Source organism: Bufo gargarizans, chromosome 5 (assembly GCF_014858855.1).
Source record: "Bufo gargarizans isolate SCDJY-AF-19 chromosome 5, ASM1485885v1, whole genome shotgun sequence".
NCBI classification, from domain to species: Eukaryota; Metazoa; Chordata; class Amphibia; order Anura; family Bufonidae; genus Bufo; species Bufo gargarizans.
The window spans coordinates 97,617,421-97,640,070 of NC_058084.1; the positions used below are offsets into that span (position 1 = coordinate 97,617,421).

Sequence of the window (22,650 nt, forward strand, 5' to 3'; positions counted from 1 at the left end):
CTATTAGAGTTAAAATATTTTGCCACAGGTAACAATTGGTGCCCGGTCAGGGTCTTTCATGAGTTAGTCAGGGATGCTCCGGAGGAGTCGCCGTTGTTAGCCACTAATGACACCCCCTTAGTACTCAGACCTTCATGAAGTACATTTGCATTTTGTAAGTAAATATGGGGGTGAATTCTATGTCGATATCTGGCCACCCTTTCAGAATTGGCGCGGCATCCACTACTTCAAAAAACAACATCCCGATGCATATCATTAAGAGGTTGGGTAGGTGGAAATAATCCTGTTATGTACGGTATATTCCAGCCCCTCATCATGAAATGTCTCTTGCTTTTCAGAAACTGGTCATGTAATAATTGTTTAAATAAATATTTCTGAACCTACGGTCTGATCTTTTTGCCCTCTTTAGGTTGCCCTACTACAGCAGTTATGGCATAACTCAACTGCTAGGCATAGCTAGGGTGAGGTAGGTCAAGTACGTTTCTGATAGCCGATCTGACCATTAGTTGTAGGCAAGTTTTTTTGCCATGTTTGTGGGAGGGGAGGCTTGCTAACGGCCCTATTTATGGACGTCCTCGGGCCCTAGGGTGACGTCAGCATGCCGGCTTTTCACCCAGCCACCCACACCATCTTGCGGTTATTTCATATTAGGGTAGCCCCCTTTAGGTTGAACTACTACAGCAGTTATGGCATAACTCAACTGCTAGGCATAGCTAGGGTGAGGTAGGTCAGGTACGTTTCTGATGGCCGATCCGACCACAGATAATAATTACTGGTATATTAGTAATTTTATTTAAAAAAATTGCATTAAAAAAAGTTTAGAAAATCTGTAATTTCTATTATGAGAACCTAACGCATAGATGTAACCTAACATTCAACAGGTCTCCTTATCAGCAGGGGTGTGGACTACACTGTCCTAGGTTTCTGAGCTTACATGGCAATAAGTAGAACTTGTCTGCATTCCTCTAAAAGTCTCAGGGGAAGAATAGATTTTCCTCCTTCTTTTACTGTCATTCTTAGTGAATCCCCATAAGTCCTAAATTCTGTCTGAGGCTGTCAGCTTTATTAACAGACATTTCCTGATCTAAAGGGAGAATCTAATTCACAAATATATCTGAGTCAGTCTAATAAATGGCTCTCAATTACTATCCATTGGGGAGGGGGGGGGGGGGGGGGGGGTGATACTGTATGCCAGGAAGAGCCATGGTGACTCAAAGAATGAATTACCAAAGATGTTTTCATTACCTGCCACCCACCTAAAGTCAATACTATTCGCCTGTGCAGCCACCTAGAGAAAGTATATATAAGACAGGTGTATGGATATCAAATGATGCTCTCACTGTAACCCGCCTGCACATCTTACATCAGTGTTGGGATAAGTCCAGCTCACCAGGGGTAAGCTAGAAGAAAATCTGGTATCTATATACTTTACTTTTATTTCTTCCTTTCTTATTGCCTTTGCCTTGTGTATGCATGTTGTTTAGTAGCTTTTCTTAGATACTGTAATGCACAGTACACAAAATATTTATAGACCATTCCCTATGGCACAATTTTCTCACTACATTGAGACTTTAAGAACATTCTTTAGATACATAAGATATATAAATGACAGTGAATACGCTGACAGGTACACACATTATATACATATAAATTATACTGGCTACATTGGTTTTACACACATTATAAAACATAGAAATTATACAAAAAATATTGAGAGTTTACACACATTATATCAAAATATATACACATGTACATGATAAAGTCTACAAGCATTTTATATGTACAGTACATATATATTATACTGAATACATTGAGGCTCTACATACATATATATGCATTTACAAGTACATTATATAGACTACCTCCAGTGTATGTATATATATATATATATATATATATATAATGAATACATTGAGAGTTTACATACATTACATACATATACTGACTACATTGAAAGTCTACAAGAATTATATCTATCTATCTCCTATCTATCTATCTATCTATCTATCTATCTATCTATCTATCTCCTATCTATCTATCTATCTATCTATCTATCTCCTATCTATTGATCTCATATCTCTCTATCCATCTCCTATCTATTGATCTCATATCTATCTATCTATCTATCTATCTATCTATCTATCTCATATATATCTTCTATCTATCTATCTATCTATCTCCTATCTATTGATCTCATATCTATCTATCTATCTATCTCATATATATCATCTATCTATCTATCTATCTATCTATCTATCTCCTATCTATCTATCTATCTATCTATCTATCTATCTATCTATCTATCTATCCACCCATCCACCTATTATACTGAATACATTGACAGTTTACCCACCTTATATACCTGTATACATTAGGCAGTTGTTAGATTTGATGTAGTCCCTCCACCTTACCCTTCCTCCATTCCATAAATAACATATCCACCTGTAGATCCCAGTCTCTTACATCTGATTACACAACCTTCTCTGGTGCTTCACTTCCTAAGATATGTCATGTAAATATGGACAGAAGATTCATGTTTGTTACAGGAATGTGTCTGGGAGTTGGTATGCATTCACAGTCTGTCTTGAAACAAGTGATAGGCAAAAGATGCATAGAACCTGTCAGAACTACAAGTCCCAGCAAGTCAAACAACTTCATTGCACTGCACCGTACTTTTAGTCCCCTGTAAACTCTTGAATAAATGTGCACTTACTGTCACTGTACTGACTGTAGGCATTGCTCATGGTGTGGGCTGGGCAGTATCTACAACATCTGCATACCGTAGCTGTTACATTGCACCGAATCCCAGCAAGTGCCAGGCAGACCTTGTGAGTTTCATAAACCCGACAATAATGATGGAGAAGAAAGCTGAGTAAATCCCAAACAAAGCCAGGATTGTATCATCTGCATTGTTAATACCTTTTCTAATCCGGAGCTATAAATGTGCCCTGGAAGATGTGGGATGAGAGGCAGCCTGGAGGGTGGAGAGTCTGGCCACTCAATTAGGGAGGCCAGTCATTAGTGGCTGTGCCCTGGGAGGAGTGTGTGCTAGTTGGATGGATTATAACAGCTGGAGAAAGGGATGAGTGCGGATTGTTTGATCATTAATGGGAATTTAGCAGTAGTTATCATCATCAGCAGCTTCTCCTCCTCCTCCTCCTCAGCTTTGTCTTTTGCATTACTTCAGTACCCCTCTGCCTGCTTGAAGTTCTTCCTAGGAACACCCCAGGGTCCTGTATTGTCCAAGATCACCATGAGCAGCCCGAAGATGATGAAGGGCAGAAGCTAGCATGGGTAACCCTTGTCTTCCTCCCTCTCTCTTCCCTAGGATCGCAAAGGGAGAGATGCAGAGGGCGAGGAAATGGCAGGCAGTACTGGCCATCTCCTTCTTGCTGGTCACCTCCTCTGTCCAGGGCATCAGTGAAGCGCAGTCTGGAGAGAGGAGAACTCTTCTAGATCTTATTGTGCAGGTCATTGGGGACAGTAGCACTAGCAGAGAAAGTGGCAAAGTCATTACAAGGCGGTACAGCGAGGGGACTGCTTACTCTACAGAGCATGGTGGCAACCACAGACTGTCCTCCAGGGAGAGAACTTCTCCAAGGACCAGCAGCAAGAGACCTTCAGGTAAGTGAATCTCCTCCTAAGTTTCCTGATCTCTGCCCCTTCCATTCATGCACAGGAAAAGCACCAAGTTCCTACAGTGTAATCCAATCCTTAAGATATCCAGTAGTATTATCTCCCTCCAGAGTCTCTAATCGCTTTAGAGGGGATTTCATGCTGGTATCAGGCTTGGATTCAGCCCTGACTATCTACTGTATCTTCACACTGCTGAGCATTACTCTCAGACAGCCTGTGCTAATCTGACCATACACAATGCAATGATTTTTAAGGAGAAACATCACAATTCTTCCATGGTAAAGAACTTGTCATGTGCCTGGTGAAAGAATGTGTCAGGTATTGTGTTTACAACTGTCAGAATAAATCTGTAAAGGACCATCTCTTGTCAGGAGACAATGAGGTTCTTGTAGTTCTCAATGAATGTTCTACAGCAAATTCCTATGATCTTCTTTCAGCAGGATTTTATCTTTAGCCTCATGATTTGTCTATAACTTTTAATACGACATTGACGCAGGGTGCGCTATGGATAATTGATATTCTTTATTCACACTTGTTTGTCCAAACACAACATGAATACTCTCGGTACAAACATGAAAAACAGCACAAATCTATGCAGATGTCACACATCATTTTGTTCCTTGTTTCAGAACTCCTCTGAGGCTGATAATTTATCAGTTAATATGTATGGCTCAACATTTTGTAACTTATAGGAGTCCTAGTTTAGCAACTTTTTCTATGTAAACTCTAGCATTTGTATGTATATTTATATGCAGCTTTTGGCAAGGATAGCTACTAGAGATGAGTGAGTTTCCCAAAATGTATTTTGGGTCAGATTCGGTCATATGGGTTGTTCAGATTCAGTTCAAATAAGTTCAGCCAGAACTGAAAGTTCCTCAGTGGCCCTGGAATGACATGTAAGACACCCTGGGGTCTCTTAGGATTGTATCCAACCTCTTTCCCGATTTAACGCCAAGACAGCAGTAGTAATGTCAAAGTGAGAGTGACATATATGGCCATGGGTAAATGGATGGAAGCCAGCAGTAACAAGGAGACTGTTTAATATCACGCTGCACTGTCTGATTTTTATTTATTTTCTGATTGGTGGCAGATGTCCTCTTCTTGGTTTAGACAGAGTAGGGAACCCCGGCTCACCTGAGTTAGGACACAAGCCGTGCCCAAATAGGTCTGAATCAGGCCCGCTCAAACAATGTAGGAAGATCCAGCACAGGTCATAAAATCCATGAGTTCTTTATTGAAGATTCAAATCAATACATGCAATGGGGACAGAGCCTCCGATACCCCTGTTAACGCATTTTGGGCATATCAGATGGAGAAAAGTGGTATGTGCACCTGACAGAGTATATATACCGAGTCCGCATACCACTTTTCTCCGGTTATGACTAGTGACATCTGATATGTTCGAAACATGTTAACAGGAGTATCGGAGGCTCTGTAACCACACATGTATGTGTTGATTAGAGTCCTCAATAAAGAACTCATGAATTTTATGACCTGTGCTGGATCTTCCTACATGTCCTCTTCTTGGTTGTCTGATCTGTTAAGTCATGGCCACCATTTGGAATGATTCATGTAGAATGAATCACTGATGTTTCGGATTCCCCGAAATGTGTATTTGAGTAATTTGTAACAAATTTGATTAGTGTAGAATAGTTTTATTTGATTAGTGTAGAATTGTTTTTTCTCATCTCTAAAAGCTACACATCTTGCTGTGAGTGACTGGAAAGGAATTTCTATGCACGCAGTACATTTTTTTAATGTGAAGCACTATGTGTGATTTTAAGAGCATGGTATGATATTTCTAAAACACAGCAGGCTCTATGAGACACATTTATCCCATACGCCAGTCTTGATACCTGCGCGCCGGGATGCCTCTTAATAAATGTGTCGCTTCTCTGGTAGTCCATGCACCAGATAGGGGTTGGCATAGACTTCAGCTGTAACTTATACCAGTTTCTGCAAAGCCTCAGCTGCCCATTCCACTGAGCTCCCTCTACTTTTGGGTCACTTTACAAAAGCTCAAAAAGTCGCTGATTATGGCCCATATATGGCATATCCCATAATTTGTGACTTTTTTATGCCAAAAACAATAGTGGCATAAACACTACTGAATGCCCCTCTATTTGCAGCATTTTTCTCCCATAGACCTCCCAGTAGTAACAAACTCAATAAAAAATACTGCCCTGTGTTGCATTTTTTTTTCTTTTAGCATGTTTTAGGCTGTACAGCCATTATTTATGGCAGGTTTTTAACTTCTTAGGCCATGTTCACATCTGTATCCGTTACAGATTCTGTCACATTGCAATCAGCTGTATTCTCCTGGTAAAGCAATGGGCACCTTAGCAGGCATTGACAGCCCCAATCGTACTCAAGGCGGTCAATAGGGTACCGTAGGTGTCCATCCCATGACCGTTCCAGCACTGCATCATGGTTTCCGTTATAAACAGATGGGAATAGGGCCTTGCTGATGTTTTTGAAAATGTGTTTGCTAAAAAAAGGAAAGAGCCTAACACGAGTCTGTGACGTTCGCTGTGCACGTCTGTTATGAATGCAGTTTCTTACATTTTCTGGCAAAGTGTAGAACTGAAGGGTCCTTGCGTCTATAGACACATGTACCAATGCATTTATGAGAACATACTGCCCCCTTGCAGCTGTGGTGTTAAGCTGCAATAGTTAGTTTTCCTGTCCTAACCCATATTCGTATTCATCACTGTACGGTCTAGACTAAAGTAAAAAGACTGTAACCACTGCGGAATAATTTCTAAGGCTTTTGGTTGATTGTTTTAAATGCAGCTAAACACATAAGTGAAGGAAGTTGAAAAGCACAATGCAAAATCATATGTGAACAAGCTCTTAGCTCTCACAAGTCACCGAGTGCCATTATACCTTCTGTTTTGCACACAAGGATTTAAAGGGAACCTGTCACCAGGATTTTGTGTATAGAGCTGAGGACATGGGTTGCTAGATGGCCGCTAGCACATCCGCAATACCAAGTCCCCATAGCTCTGTGTGCTTTTATTGTGGAAAAAAGCTGATTTGATACATATGCAAATTAACCTGAGATGCGTCCTGTCCCTGACTCATCTCCAGGACAGGACTCATCTCAGGTTAATTTGCATATGTATCAAATCGTTTTTTACACAATAAAAGCACACAGAGCTATGGGGACTGGGTATTGCGGATATGCTAGCGGCCATCTAGCAACCCATGTCCTCAGCTCTATACACAAAATCCCGGTGACAGCTTCCCTTTAAGTAGTAGAACAGAGAATATGTAAAATATGAACGCAGTAAATTTTCATGGCTTACCTACTGTAAGTCTAACACTGGTGCTTGCAGCACTGGGGTCCTGGAATCGAATCTGACTAGGGAGTATATTGACATGGAATTTGTATGCTCTCCTCATATTTGCGTGGGTTTTTCTCTGGGTAATCCAGCTTCCTTACCCGCATCAAAAATATACAGACAGATAAATTGACTTCCTACGAAATTGACCCTAGTGTGCATTGTGTGTCGGGGTCGACAGCCACTGACTTTCAAGAGAGTTGCCCCAGCTACACAACTATCCCTACAGTTTCAGTCCTTGGGTGAAAAGCACATTACAATTCTTTGTCATTATTTTCCAAGCCTTCACATCAGTTTGAAAAGCAAAGGAAAGTCAAATTGGCTTCAGCTACATTCTCCATAAGTAAATGTGCTTCACAGATGACTTTTTACATTTATAGATCAGGTTAGTGTTTTGTCCCCGGACCATGCAGGGAGAAGAATTGATGCATAATGGGATGTAACACAGTGGAAAGGTCTTTGTGCTGAACTGATGTCTCTGTCCAGTGAGTTAATTTGAAACAAAAGCCAATAACGCTGGTCTAGTTTCTGCCTCACTTGGTAAAAACCCAATTCAGTGCTAGAGGAGGACAAATCAATGACTAAGGCCCTTCCCCCAGCTAACATTTGTTTAGACTGCTCACCTATCAAACAACACCATGAGTCACCATCTACATAGAAATATATGTTCTCCTGAGCTATCCTAGTTATGTACAGTTTACTAGTTATGGTTAGCTTGTGCAAGCTTAGGGGTGTCTTATATCACAAGTGCTCTACTGGAAACATCTAGTCACTAAGAGCCCTTGTACACCGGTCAAGTATTGGGCCAGTCTTCCGAACGCTCATTGGCCTATATAAAGGTGTCGTTGATCACTCGACAAATGTGCGCAATGCTGTTTTGTTGGGCGATCAAATGTTGCAGGAACATCTAAGCATTTTGTTTGTTTGAACAGGAGATGTCCTGATGACAATATGCAAAAAGAGTTAGGGATGAATGATCAGAATAATGATCATTTGTCCCCCTTTCACTATGCATTGGGACATTTGAATTGACCTTTAAACAAGTGCCAATTCACTTGCATATCATCGATCTATGCTTTTTTATTGCCTGACATCAATACAGTTGAGGCTGTGGGATCCCACTATATCACAGCAGAAGTAGGCAAAACAGATGGCAGATATTAGCCCATTAAAGTCTAGGAGCATGTTAGCATATATTGTAAGTTGGAAGAGATTCCTGGAGTCTACATGAAACACCACAAATGCGCTGTGAACCTAGTGTAAACCAGTTACTCTTTGCAGTACATGTAGCCATAAATTTTTCATGGACAATTTGATGTAGGCAGAGAAACATACGTCAGTAAGAAGCTATGACAAATGTATGTAGTTGACTTCACTTAAGCATGCCATTCATCTCTGTGTCGTAAACCATGGAAGGCACATCATACGATCATCCTAAAGTAGCATAACAAATGGCGTATCATGCACTATTAAATATTTACTTCTCTAATCTCTGAATCTTAGACTTGGAAAATTAGGAATGAACTCTGTTTTTAAGGCCACTTTACACTGCCCGCGAGGGATATTCTGCCGGAACACCAGGCATTCTAAAGGAGCCATTGACTAATTCTAGTCAGAAGTCTAGGATTGTTGGTTCCTAGACGATAACTAGTTTCATTCAAGGTGGTGTTACTTTATAAATAATGCACAGGGAATGCTCCTATTCAATCTCTAGTTAAAGTGTTAGTAAATGCTACAGATGATATCATAGTATATTATTTACTGGCCTATAGAGTTATTTTAGTTGATAACATTCTTTGCCTATCCTCCCAGCAATCAGAGCCCCACCAATCTCTAAAACAGGAGATTCCAGACACTGTATGCAGAGGTGGTCAATCATGCATGCTGCCACCATTACAACTCACCCAGCAGTTTTGTCAAGTTCTGAAGATCTTTATAGAGTTGAGGGCATACAGTGGACAGATGGTATATGTCTACTGGAATTATAATTTGCCAGAAATTCCAGAATGTATCTTTAAAGCAGCATATGGTCACCTGACACGCTCTTGACAAGCATACTTATGGAACTGTTTTCGGAACTCATATAGAAGTAAATGGAGAGAGCTACAGATGTGCAGTCACTTCTCCATTCCCAGCTGCTACGAGACCAAGACCTGTTCTTGAACATTTATGACATATCCTGTCAATATGTAAAAAATGTATAGATTGGCAATACGCGAATACAGAAAATAGTCTCTATCACAGAGCATTCGTAATTTATTACAGCTTCTATGTACTGTATCACTATAAATCTTGATCCAATCGTTTCTGTTAAGGTCAGGAATTTTATAGAAAGTATTTAGAGTGCATTGACTCTTTTTTTCCCCCCAAGATGGATCTAATAAATTTCTCCATCTCTTGAAAGCAATAAACATGAGCACGCATTATATAAAGCACAATTTCCTTTAAAAAGAGAATAAAATCAGAATTGTGAAGGAAACTGATTCCATATGTATCCAGGTCCAAATGTGAGTCCCTATGTTCTCTATTATTGATTCCAGCTAAGATCTGAGAATGCATTGATAGTCTACGCAGACATTTCTTCATCTTCTATGCGCAGATAACACATGTAACATCTGTATTAAGACACACTCCATCTCAACTCAAATTGTCAACTTCTGGGTTGTATTGGGGTCCATTTTATAAAATTGCCAACAACTCTAATAATAGCTAGCCAAATTCCTAGAGTTTTCACAGATAGATTACATGAAGCCAAATATATACGGCAGCTCTGAGGTGTCGTAGATTTCTGTTGAGGCGCACGGACTGTAAGAGGATGAGCCTAATTTATGATGACGCCTGCATCTCGCCAAAAATTAGGCACATCCTCCATATCCAGGGAATATCAAGACCAGTGCAGAGAGCGGTGGTCTTAATAAATCTCACCCAATGTATTTCACTTACATGGAAATAAATTTGACATGTTTTACATTACTACATATTGTTAGTTTATTACCCTATAATTACCAGAATATTACTTTTATAGTAGAGGGTAAAAGCACTAAGGCATAAAAAGGTTGATATTTGACAGTCTGGGAGAGATTTATGATATTGGCTATAAGAAAAATGGCCTCTGTTGCTCATAGCAGCCAATCACGGTGCAGGTTTCAATCCTTATTATGCTCCCGGAGTTAAATATTGATGACCTATCATCAGGAGAGTCCATTCAATAATAATGGAGGCAGCATGTCCGGTGAAAAAATCCCTTTATTGGGAACTGCTTACATGAACAGACGTGTAAAAAAGGTTGTTACGTTTCGGCTAACACATAGCCTTTCTCAAGGTGTTTGAGAAAGGCTATGTGTTAGCCGAAACGTAACAACCTTTTTTACACGTCTGTTCATGTAAGCAGTTCCCAATAAAGGGATTTTTTTCATCAGACATGCTGCCTCCATTATTATTGATTGGACTATATATACAGGAGCTTTTATGGATCTAGGGCTCCTGGCAGGCTGTTGCATTCCGGATGACCGCAAGATCTGGTGAGTGCGACTCTACATCACTACTTTTATACTATCATCAGGAGAGGTCATCTTTGTATGATCAGTTGGGGGATCCAACACCTGACACCCCGCCAAACAGCTGTTCGAAGAGGCAGGGGTGCTCCGGAGAGCACAGCTTAACAGGCACAGTGCTATACATTGTATAGTGGCTCAGCTTGGTACTGCAGCCCAGGCCCATTCACTTGATGCACCCTAAACGCAGGATTATGCCATAATCCTAATGAAGTATAGCAAATGTTGTATCATGACTTTCCTAATCTCAGGATGTGAAAAATCAGGGATGAACAAAGACCTCATCATTCACTAATGCATCAACGTTATGGAAAGGGTCATCCTGAAGAAGAGCATTAATCATTCAGCTTTATTCAGTATTGTTACCGGCTGTGATGTTATTACCATCTGCACTTATAAAAAGTTTTAGTGACATAACATTACCCTTAATTTAAAGTGACAGGTCTTTTTTATTAATTTATTTTTGTTTAACGAGAACCTATCTTCACAAAATGCAGTGCAAACCTCTGGCGACATGTTGTAGAGCAGGAGGAGCTTCTGATAGGTTCTAACAGCTTATCAGAGGTTTTGATGAGGTGAGGTCTGAATGTGGAGACCACCAAAGAGCGCTAGGACGAGCAGAGAGAAGCACTCAAATAGCGTCCTCTCTCTTCGCACTTTAGGAGACTGGCCGAATAGAAAGTTTATGGGCTTGTCTCGATTCCATCCTCTGCAGTGAGAGCGTACTATGCGAGCACTTCTCCCTCTTCGTTCTAGTGATTGGTAGGGGTCTCAGCACTCAGATCCTACAGATCCAAACCTTTCATATGTCGCTCTGACATAACAAAAGTTTTTTTTTCAATGTGCAGTAACACTTTAAGTGTCTACTTAAGTTCAGTTGTGACTAACATTTATCTCTGTATACACACTTACACAGAGAACTTAAAGGGGCTCTCTGGACTTTTAATATTGATTACCTATCCTCAGGATAGGTCATCACTAACAGATCGGCGGGGTTCAGACACCCGGCATCCCCGCTGATCAGCTTTTTGAGGAGACGGTTTTCGCAGTGCCCACGTGGCATATCCCTTCTCTATTCACGCTCTCCGCTGTGTGTCTATGGGCACACGCCGTCTCCTCAAACAGCTGATCGGTGGAGTTGCTGGGTGTCATACCCCTGCCAATCTGATATTAATCAATAGGGAAAGCCTGGACAACCCCTTTAAATGTATAACATTACAAGCTTTATTGAATCTTTAAAAAAAACTATATATCAATCTGTTCACCTCCTTCTGCATTTTGTGGTAACAGGGTCTCTTTAAATAGGTTGTGTGACCCCCAAAACAAATGACTTCCAGAACAGTATTTAAATGCAAGTAAAAAATGGACTCACCTACACGCCATGGTCCGGAAGAAATAGAGACCAGAGCATTGCCACTGGAGCGGAGCAGTGTGGAATCGCCAAATGCATTTTTTTCATTTGAACACTTCTGTGCAGTGCTGAAGTTATGAAGTGCACTGGTCAGACAGTTCTATGTGTACATGTATGCAGGACCGGATTAAGCATGATGGAGAAATGTCTGTGGAAAAAATCTGCTGCATTTGTGGAGGGGAAAGGCGATGTCCCTGAGCTACATGCCTGTCCGCTGCTGCCACATTAACGTCTGGCATAAATGCTGCTGCTAGTCAGTCCACAGTCTGGTATAAAAGCTATGGTCAGTCAGTAAGGTCAGGTGTAAGCTCTGCTTTCTGTCAGTCTATATTCTAGTGTAAATGCTGAGGTCAGTCAGTCCATAGTCTGCAGTAAACACTGCGGTCAGTCCATAGTCCAGTGTAAATGCTGCAGTCAATCCATAGTCTAGTTTAAATACTGCGGTCAGTCAGTCCATAGTCTAGTGGAAACACTGAGGTCACTCATTCCACAGTCTAGTGTAAACACTGCAGTCAGTCTATAGTCTAGTGTAAATGCTGCAGTCAGTCTATAGTCTAGTGTAAATGCTGCGGACAGTCTATAGTCTAGTGTAAACACTGCAGTCAGTCTATAGTCTAGTGTAAATGCTGCAGTCAGTCTATAGTCTAGTGTAAATGCTGCGGACAGTCTATAGTCTAGTGTAAATGCTGCAGTCAGTCTATAGTCTAGTGTAAATGCTGCAGACAGTCTATAGTATAGTGTAAACACTGCAGTCAGTCTATAGTCTAGTGTAAATGCTGCAGTCAGTCTATAGTCTAGTGTAAATGCTGCGGACAGTCTATAGTCTAGTGTAAACACTGCAGTCAGTCTATAGTCTAGTGTAAATGCTGCAGTCAGTCTATAGTCTAGTGTAAATGCTGCAGTCAGTCTATAGTCTAGTGTATACTCTTTTTGTATTTCTCTTATAATTATTATTTTTGCCAAAGAACCTAAGGCTTTTAGCCTGGAGACAAGACAGATCATTCTGCAAGGGCTAGCACTAAGTGGCAGGGCTCTGTGAGGGGATATGGGCAAGAGGAAGACACTACTTAGCAGGATTCTCTGGGGGGAGTAGGAGCAGGGGAACTCTGGCCCCCCTCCAACAATCACTTACCAAACATAAGAGTTCCTCATGCAGCCACTTCTTGTTGGAGAAATCTTCTTTCTTCTGTTGCCAGCTGCGAGGACCTGCCATATTGTTCAATTCATTTCCCATGTTATTTCAGTACCAATTGAGGCAGCATGGTTTTGTACTACTGGCCAGAGAAAATTCTCTCTTCTCTGAAACAGAGGAGAGATAAAACGTTCTCTGGCCAGTGCTGTGTGTTTCATACAGTACTAAGAGCAATAGAAGTGGGCATACTGTAGGTGCAGAAGCTGCTCATTCCTGTTTAGGGCCTAGTTTAACCTGTAGTGCCTTGCTGCTCCTGCAAGTCACTGACATATACAGGTTGACATATGCCCTGGGGTGTGCGACCCGTGTGCCCTCCCTTCAATCCGGCCCTGCACGACAGTACTGTGCAATTTACAATATAATATAGCATATAAACTGTACCTACAAACACTGAAAAAGACATATTCATGTAAGTGATATGTATATATATATATACACTCACCTAAAGAATTATTAGGAACACCATACTAATACGGTGTTGGACCCCCTTTTGCCTTCAGAACTGCCTTAATTCTACGTGGCATTGATTCAACAAGGTGCTGATAGCATTCTTTAGAAATGTTGGCCCATATTGATAGGATAGCATCTTGCAGTTGATGGAGATTTGAGAGATGCACATCCAGGGCACGAAGCTCCCGTTCCACCACAGCCCAAAGATGCTCTATTGGGTTGAGATCTGGTGACTGTGGGGCCTTTTAGTACAGTGAACTCATTGTCATGTTCAAGAAACCAATTTGAAATGATTCGAGCTTTGTGACATGGTGCATTATCCTGCTGAAAGTAGCCATCAGAGGATGGGTACATGGTGGTCATGAAGGGATGGACATGGTCAGAAACTATGCTCGGGTAGCCCGTGGCATTTAAACGATGGCCAATTGGCACTAAGGGGCCTAATGTGTGCCCAGAAAACATCCCCCACACCATTACACCACCACCACCAGCCTGCACAGTGGTAACAAGGCATGATGGATACATGTTCTCATTCTGTTTATGCTAAATTCGGACTCTACCATTTGAATGTCTCAACAGAAATCAAGACTCATCAGACCAGGCAACATTTTTCCAGTCTTCAACAGTCCAATTTTGTTGAGCTTGTGCAAATTGTAGCCTCTTTTTCCTATTTGTAGTGGAGATGAGTGGTACCCGGTGGGGTCTTCTGCTGTTGTAGCCCACCTTTCTTTCCCATTCTGACATTCAGTTTAGAGTTCAGGAGATTGTCTTGACCAGGACCACAACCCTACATGCATTGAAGCAACTGCCATGTGATTGGTTGACTAGATAATCACATTAATGAGAAATAGATCAGGTGTTCCTAATAATTCTTTAGGTGAGTGTATATATATATATAAAACAATAGGGGGCGCTCCCTTGTGAAATACCTCAGGGTTCCCAGATAAGGACTCAAGGTGAGAATACCTTACCGAATAATGTTGTGCAAATCCAGGCACAACACTAGGAAATGACATGGTCTATCCTATAGAGAGGATAGGTCAGGCTGCTGCGCTTGCTCGCCGGGATCCTCCAGATGGAGTGCGAAATACACTTAGGAACATATTTGCTCAACAAGGAACAGAAAAAGAAAAACAAAAGTGTGCTGCTCTGCTATCTATAAAAGTTATTTATTAAAAACAGACATAAAACACTATAATTAAAAGACTAGCTACGCTTTTCAGTGGCGGGCCGCCACCTTCATCAGGCTGTCCACTTTTGGTTTTTTTTCTCTGCTACTTGTTGAGCGAATATGTTCCAATGTGTAGAATAGCATCAGGATGTCTCTGCTGTACTTTGGTGTAACTCTGGTTGTATATACTATTTATAAGCCCAATGTATCTACCATACCACCTCTGAGATGATCACCCCAAATTGCATTGAAAAGTTGTCTTCTGGAGGTGAATATAAGGTGGCACTGAAAATGTAAAACAGAAAAAAAAAAATCTAATATTTTTTTTTTACTGTATTTTTTTTTGGGGTTAAATTAGTCTTTATTTCGATTTCATAGAAAAAACATCCAGAAAACACATTAATCTAATAGTAAAAAAACGTGAATATTGACAATTCACAATTACAGTTTATCTTTATTTATACCCTCCCACTACCCATAGGAAGAGGAGGGGGGGACGTGAAAAAAAAAATAATAATAATGTAATTACTGTATTAATAATTTTTCTATTTAACATTGGTTCTCTTGGGCTTAACCCTCTCTTATATATATTGTTACTGCTCCTTCTCGTTTTCTACCTCAGGCTGAAATCCTAAGGCCTCTTTCACACGGGCGAGATTTCCGTGCGGGTGCAATGCGTGAGGTGAACGCATTGCACCCGCACTGAATCCGGACCCATTCATTTCTACGGGGCTGTGCACACGAGGTGTGATTTTCATGCATCACTTGTGCGTTGCGTGAAAATCACAGCATGCTCTATTTTGTGCGTTTTTCACGCAACACAGGCCCCATAGAAGTGAATGGGGCTGCGTGAAATTCGCAAGCATCCGCAAGCAAGTGCGGATGCGGTGCGATTTTCATGGTTGGTAGGAGATGATCGGGATGGAGACCCGATCATTATATTATTTTCCCTTATAACATGGTTATAAGGGAAAATAATAGCATTCTTAAAACAGAATGCTTAGTAAATTAGGCTGGATGGGTTGAAAATGTAACTCACCTTAATCCACTTGTTCGCGCAGCCCGGCTTCTCTTCCAGATCATGTGATGGACCATGTGATGAGGCCAGTGACGTAACCACAGGTCTTTTTACTCACAGATGAAGGCAGAAGAGAAGCCGGGCTGCGCGAACAAGTGGATTAAGGTGAGTAAAACATGTTTAGTTTTTTTTTAACCCCTCCAGCCCTATTGTACTATGCTTTCTGTTTTAAGAATGCTATTATTTCCCCTTTTAACCATGTTATAAGGGAAAATAATTACATCAGCACAACCTTGAACCCAAACCTGAACTTCCGTGCGGCCGCTAGTGCACGCGTCTTCCTTGACTACCGCTCCGGCCCCATTGACTATAATGGGGCAGGCCGGAGTTCTGGTGGCAGCACGGCAAACATGCAGAGAGGCGGACGGAATAAAACTATAACATGCAGTTTTCCTCCTTATGTTCTTAATCCTCGTTATGTTCTTAAGAAAAAAAAAAACGGAATGGTCAGATGACATACCTTTGAGACCACTAGACAGTCAGTCTAGTCACATCTCTCACTTGATAGGGCAATGTGCTCCAGCCTGGAGTGTCAAATTTCCTGTTCACATGACTTGTCTTCTGGGTATATTCATCTAGACACATGAATATCACGTGTCTCACATTCTAAAGATTAAAGTCTTTAATTAGTATTTGTAAAATACTACATGTCATATGTATTATACTTCAATAGGTCAAATAACATATGTATATTCATCAAAGCCATATCATTTTTCTTCTGGAAAATCATTGGGAAGACCTGCAGGTTATAAAAATAGAGGCAAATATGGCTCTATTTCGTTGCACCAGCCAAAATATTGTAAATTGTGGAAATTTGGTATTTTATTATTTAAAATATTTGAACACCAGGCCACAGATAATGGTTTCTGGTTACAAGGTCTACTGAAAAGTTCTGTTTAGTGTCTATAAGCTACTACAGTATATACAGTATACTTGCACCAGTTACTGGGTGAAGGGGGTATAGATTACTATAAATGTATGGTCTTTGCAAAAACATTACTGTGGTCATTTAATAATATAAAATATGGATAAATTAGGCATATTTCAGGCACAGATGGTGGCCCAGTGGTTAGTTGCGCTACTATTTGCAACTTTTCCCCACTCCCACCAGGTCTAAAATTGTGGGCGTGGAGTGAGTGGGGAAGGGGACGGGCTGGTAGACCCATCTCATTCATCATTTTTAGGGATGAGCGAACTCGAACTGTATAGTTCGGGTTCGTACCGAATTTTGGGGTGTCCGTGACACGGACCCGAACCCGGACATTTTCGTAAAAGTCCGGGTTCGGGTTCGGTGTTCGTCGCTTTCTTCGCGCTTTTGTGACGCTTTCTTGGCGCTTTTTGAAAGGCTGCAAAGCAGCCAATCAACAAGCGTCATACTACTTGCCCCAAGAGGCCATCACAGCCATGCCTACTATTGGCATGGCTGTGATTGGCCAGAGCACCATGTGACCCAGCCTCTATTTAAGCTGGAGTCACATAGCGCCGCCCGTCACTCTGCTCTGATTAGCGTAGGGAGAGGTTGCGGCTGCGACAGTAGGGCGAGATTAGGCAGATTAACTCCTCCAAAGGACTTGATTAACTGATCGATCTGCAGCTGTGGATCATTGAGCTGCTGATCCTCAATTGCTCACTGTTTTTAGGCTGCACAGACCGTTTGTCAGTCTCATTTTTCTGGGGTGATCGGCGGCCATTTTGTGTCTTGTGGTGCGCCAGCACAAGCTGCGACCAAGTGCATTTAACCCTCAATGGTGTGGTTGTTTTTTGGCTAAAGCCTACATCAGGGTGAAGCTGTCACACCAAGTGCATTTAACCAGCAATAGTCTGTTCATTTTTTGGCCATATACAAAATCAGGGGCAAGCTGCGCCTGTCACCAAGTGCATTTAACCCTCAATGGTGTGGTTGTTTTTTGGCTAAAGCCTACATCAGGGTGAAGCTGTCACACCAAGTGCATTTAACCAGCAATAGTCTGTTCATTTTTTGGCCATATACAAAATCAGGGGCAAGCTGCGCCTGTCACCAAGTGCATTTAACCCTCAATGGTGTGGTTGTTTTTTGGCTAAAGCCTACATCAGGGTGAAGCTGTCACACCAAGTGCATTTAACCAGCAATAGTCTGTTCATTTTTTGGCCATATACAAAATCAGGGGCAAGCTGCGCCTGTCACCAAGTGCATTTAACCCTCAATGGTGTGGTTGTTTTTTGGCTAAAGCCTACATCAGGGTGAAGCTGTCACACCAAGTGCATTTAACCAGCAATAGTCTGTTCATTTTTTGGCCATATACAAAATCAGGGGCAAGCTGCGCCTGTCACCAAGTGCATTTAACCCTCAATGGTGTGGTTGTTTTTTGGCTAAAGCCTACATCAGGGTGAAGCTGTCACACCAAGTGCATTTAACCAGCAATAGTCTGTTCATTTTTTGGCCATATCCCAGTCTAATTCTGTCACTAAATCCATACCGGTCACCCAGCGCCTAAATACTAGGCCTCAAATTTATATCCAGCTAAATCTGTCCCTAGTGCTGTAGCTGGGCGAGTTATTTAGTGTCCGTTCAAGCACATTTCTTGTTCTGGGTTGAAATACAATTCCCAATTTAGCAATTTCATAATTTAGTGGTTCCTGCTATATCAGAGCTATTTGAAATCTATCCCAAAAAGGGTATATAATATTGAAGGTGCACATTGGGTCATTCAGAATAACTTCACACACACCCGCTACTGTGTATTTCCAAGTCTAATTCTGTCACTAAACCCATACCTGTCACCCAGCGCCTAAATACTAGGCCTCAAATTTAAATCCCTCTAAATCTCTCGTTACCCACCGCTGTACTGTTGTTGCTGGGCAAGATATTTAGTGTCCGTCAAAGCACATTTTTTGTTCTGGGTTGAAGTACAATTCCCAATTTAGCAATTTCATAATTTAGTGGTTTCTGCTATATCAGAGCTATTTGAAATCTATCCCTAAAAGGGTATATAATATTGAAGGTGCACATAGGGTCATTCAGAATAACTTCACACACACGCTTCTGTGCATTTCCAAGTCTAATTCTGTCACTAAATCCATACCGGTGACCCAGCGCCTAAATACTAGGCCTCAAATTTAAATCCCTCTAAATCTCTCGTTACCCACCACTGTACTGTTGTTGCTGGGCAAGATATTTAGTGTCCGTCAAAGCACATTTTTTGTTCTGGGTTGAAGTACAATTCCCAATTTAGCAATTTCATAATTTAGTGGTTTCTGCTATATCAGAGCTATTTGAAATCTATCCCTAAAAGGGTATATAATATTGAAGGTGCACATAGGGTCATTCAGAATAACTTCACACACACGCTTCTGTGCATTTCCAAGTCTAATTCTGTCACTAAATCCATACCGGTGACCCAGCGCCTAAATACTAGGCCTCAAATTTAAATCCCTCTAAATCTCTCGTTACCCACCGCTGTACTGTTGTTGCTGGGCAAGATATTTAGTGTCCGTCAAAGCACATTTTTTGTTCTGGGTTGAAGTACAATTCCCAATTTAGCAATTTCATAATTTAGTGGTTTCTGCTATATCAGAGCTATTTGAAATCTATCCCTAAAAGGGTATATAATATTGAAGGTGCACATAGGGTCATTCAGAATAACTTCACACACACGCTTCTGTGCATTTCCAAGTCTAATTCTGTCACTAAATCCATACCGGTGACCCAGCGCCTAAATACTAGGCCTCAAATTTAAATCCCTCTAAATCTCTCGTTACCCACCACTGTACTGTTGTTGCTGGGCAAGATATTTAGTGTCCGTCAAAGCACATTTTTTGTTCTGGGTTGAAGTACAATTCCCAATTTAGCAATTTCATAATTTAGTGGTTTCTGCTATATCAGAGCTATTTGAAATCTATCCCTAAAAGGGTATATAATATTGAAGGTGCACATAGGGTCATTCAGAATAACTTCACACACACGCTTCTGTGCATTTCCAAGTCTAATTCTGTCACTAAATCCATACCGGTGACCCAGCGCCTAAATACTAGGCCTCAAATTTAAATCCCTCTAAATCTCTCGTTACCCACCGCTGTACTGTTGTTGCTGGGCAAGATATTTAGTGTCCGTCAAAGCACATTTTTTGTTCTGGGTTGAAGTACAATTCCCAATTTAGCAATTTCATAATTTAGTGGTTTCTGCTATATCAGAGCTATTTGAAATCTATCCCTAAAAGGGTATATAATATTGAAGGTGCACATAGGGTCATTCAGAATAACTTCACACACACGCTTCTGTGCATTTCCAAGTCTAATTCTGTCACTAAATCCATACCGGTGACCCAGCGCCTAAATACTAGGCCTCAAATTTAAATCCCTCTAAATCTCTCGTTACCCACCGCTGTACTGTTGTTGCTGGGCAAGATATTTAGTGTCCGTCAAAGCACATTTTTTGTTCTGGGTTGAAGTACAATTCCCAATTTAGCAATTTCATAATTTAGTGGTTCCTGCTATATCAGAGCTATTTGAAATCTATCCCAAAAAGGGTATATAATATTGAAGGTGCACATTGGGTCATTCAGAATAACTTCACACACACCCGCTACTGTGTATTTCCAAGTCTAATTCTGTCACTAAACCCATACCTGTCACCCAGCGCCTAAATACTAGGCCTCAAATTTAAATCCCTCTAAATCTCTCGTTACCCACCGCTGTACTGTTGTTGCTGGGCAAGATATTTAGTGTCCGTCAAAGCACATTTTTTGTTCTGGGTTGAAGTACAATTCCCAATTTAGCAATTTCATAATTTAGTGGTTCCTGCTATATCAGAGCTATTTGAAATCTATCCCAAAAAGGGTATATAATATTGAAGGTGCACATTGGGTCATTCAGAATAACTTCACACACACCCGCTACTGTGTATTTCCAAGTCTAATTCTGTCACTAAACCCATACCTGTCACCCAGCGCCTAAATACTAGGCCTCAAATTTAAATCCCTCTAAATCTCTCGTTACCGCTGTACTGTTGTAGCTGGGAAAGTTATTTAGTGCCCGTCAAAGCACATTTTTTGTTCTGGGTTGAAGTACAATTCCCAATTTAGCAATTTCATAATTTAGTGGTTCCTGCTATATCAGAGCTATTTGAAATCTATCCCAAAAAGGGTATATAATATTCAAGGTGCACATTGGGTCATTCAGAATAACTTCACACACACGCTTCTGTGCATTTCCAAGTCTAATTCTGTCACTAAATCCATACCGGTCACCCAGCGCCTAAATACTAGGCCTCAAATTTATATCCCGCTGAATTTGAATACAATACATTGGGCCAAATAATATATTTGTTGTTGTGGTGAACCATAACAATGAGAAAAACATCTAGTAAGGGACGCGGACGTGGACATGGTCGTGGTGGTGTTAGTGGACCCTCTGGTGCTGGGAGAGGACGTGGCCGTTCTGCCACATCCACACGTCCTAGTGTACCAACTACCTCAGGTCCCAGTAGCCGCCAGAATTTACAGCGATATATGGTGGGGCCCAATGCCGTTCTAAGGATGGTAAGGCCTGAGCAGGTACAGGCATTAGTCAATTGGGTGGCCGACAGTGGATCCAGCACGTTCACATTATCTCCCACCCAGTCTTCTGCAGAAAGCGCACAGATGGCGCCTGAAAACCAACCCCATCAGTCTGTCACATCACCCCCATGCATACCAGGGAAACTGTCTCAGCCTCAAGTTATGCAGCAGTCTCTTATGCTGTTTGAAGACTCTGCTGGCAGGGTTTCCCAAGGGCATCCACCTAGCCCTTCCCCAGCGGTGAAAGACATAGAATGCACTGACGCACAACCACTTATGTTTCCTGATGATGAGGACATGGGAATACCACCTCAGCATGTCTCTGATGATGACGAAACACAGGTGCCAACTGCTGCGTCTTTCTGCAGTGTGCAGACTGAACAGGAGGTCAGGGATCAAGACTGGGTGGAAGACGATGCAGGGGACGATGAGGTCCTAGACCCCACATGGAATGAAGGTCGTGCCACTGACTTTCACAGTTCGGAGGAAGAGGCAGTGGTGAGACCGAGCCAACAGCGTAGCAAAAGAGGGAGCAGTGGGCAAAAGCAGAACACCCGCCGCCAAGAGACTCCGCCTGCTACTGACCGCCGCCATCTGGGACCGAGCACCCCAAAGGCAGCTTCAAGGAGTTCCCTGGCATGGCACTTCTTCAAACAATGTGCTGACGACAAGACCCGAGTGGTTTGCACGCTGTGCCATCAGAGCCTGAAGCGAGGCATTAACGTTCTGAACCTGAGCACAACCTGCATGACCAGGCACCTGCATGCAAAGCATGAACTGCAGTGGAGTAAACACCTTAAAACCAAGGAAGTCACACAGGCTCCCCCTGCTACCTCTTCTGCTGCTGCCGCCTCGGCCTATTCTGCTGCTGCCGCCTCGGCCTCTTCCTCCGCCTCTGGAGGAACGTTGGCACCTGCCGCCCAGCAAACAGGGGATGTACCACCAACACCACCACCACCACCTCCGTCACCAAGCGTCTCAACCATGTCACACGCCAGCGTTCAGCTCTCCATCTCACAAACATTTGATAGAAAGCGTAAATTCCCACCTAGCCACCCTCGATCCCTGGCCCTGAATGCCAGCATTTCTAAACTACTGGCCTATGAAATGCTGTCATTTAGGCTGGTGGACACAGACAGCTTCAAACAGCTCATGTCGCTTGCTGTCCCACAGTATGTTGTTCCCAGCCGGCACTACTTCTCCAAGAGAGCCGTGCCTTCCCTGCACAACCAAGTATCCGATAAAATCAAGTGTGCACTGCGCAACGCCATCTGTAGCAA

General features: G+C 41.9%; 1 protein-coding gene across 2 annotated transcripts in view; it reads left to right on the forward strand.

Moving 5' to 3' along the window:
* The first annotated feature begins 3,082 nt into the window (after positions 1-3,082).
* ALKAL1 (ALK and LTK ligand 1) overlaps positions 3,083-22,650 on the forward strand; it is a 129,513-nt gene continuing 109,945 nt past the window's right edge. For both annotated transcript variants that reach the window (XM_044295127.1, XM_044295128.1), the window contains exon 1: positions 3,083-3,624. In XM_044295127.1, the coding sequence (XP_044151062.1) occupies positions 3,291-3,624 (334 nt within the window). In that variant the 5' untranslated portion in view covers positions 3,083-3,290. The remainder of the gene's footprint in view (positions 3,625-22,650) is intronic.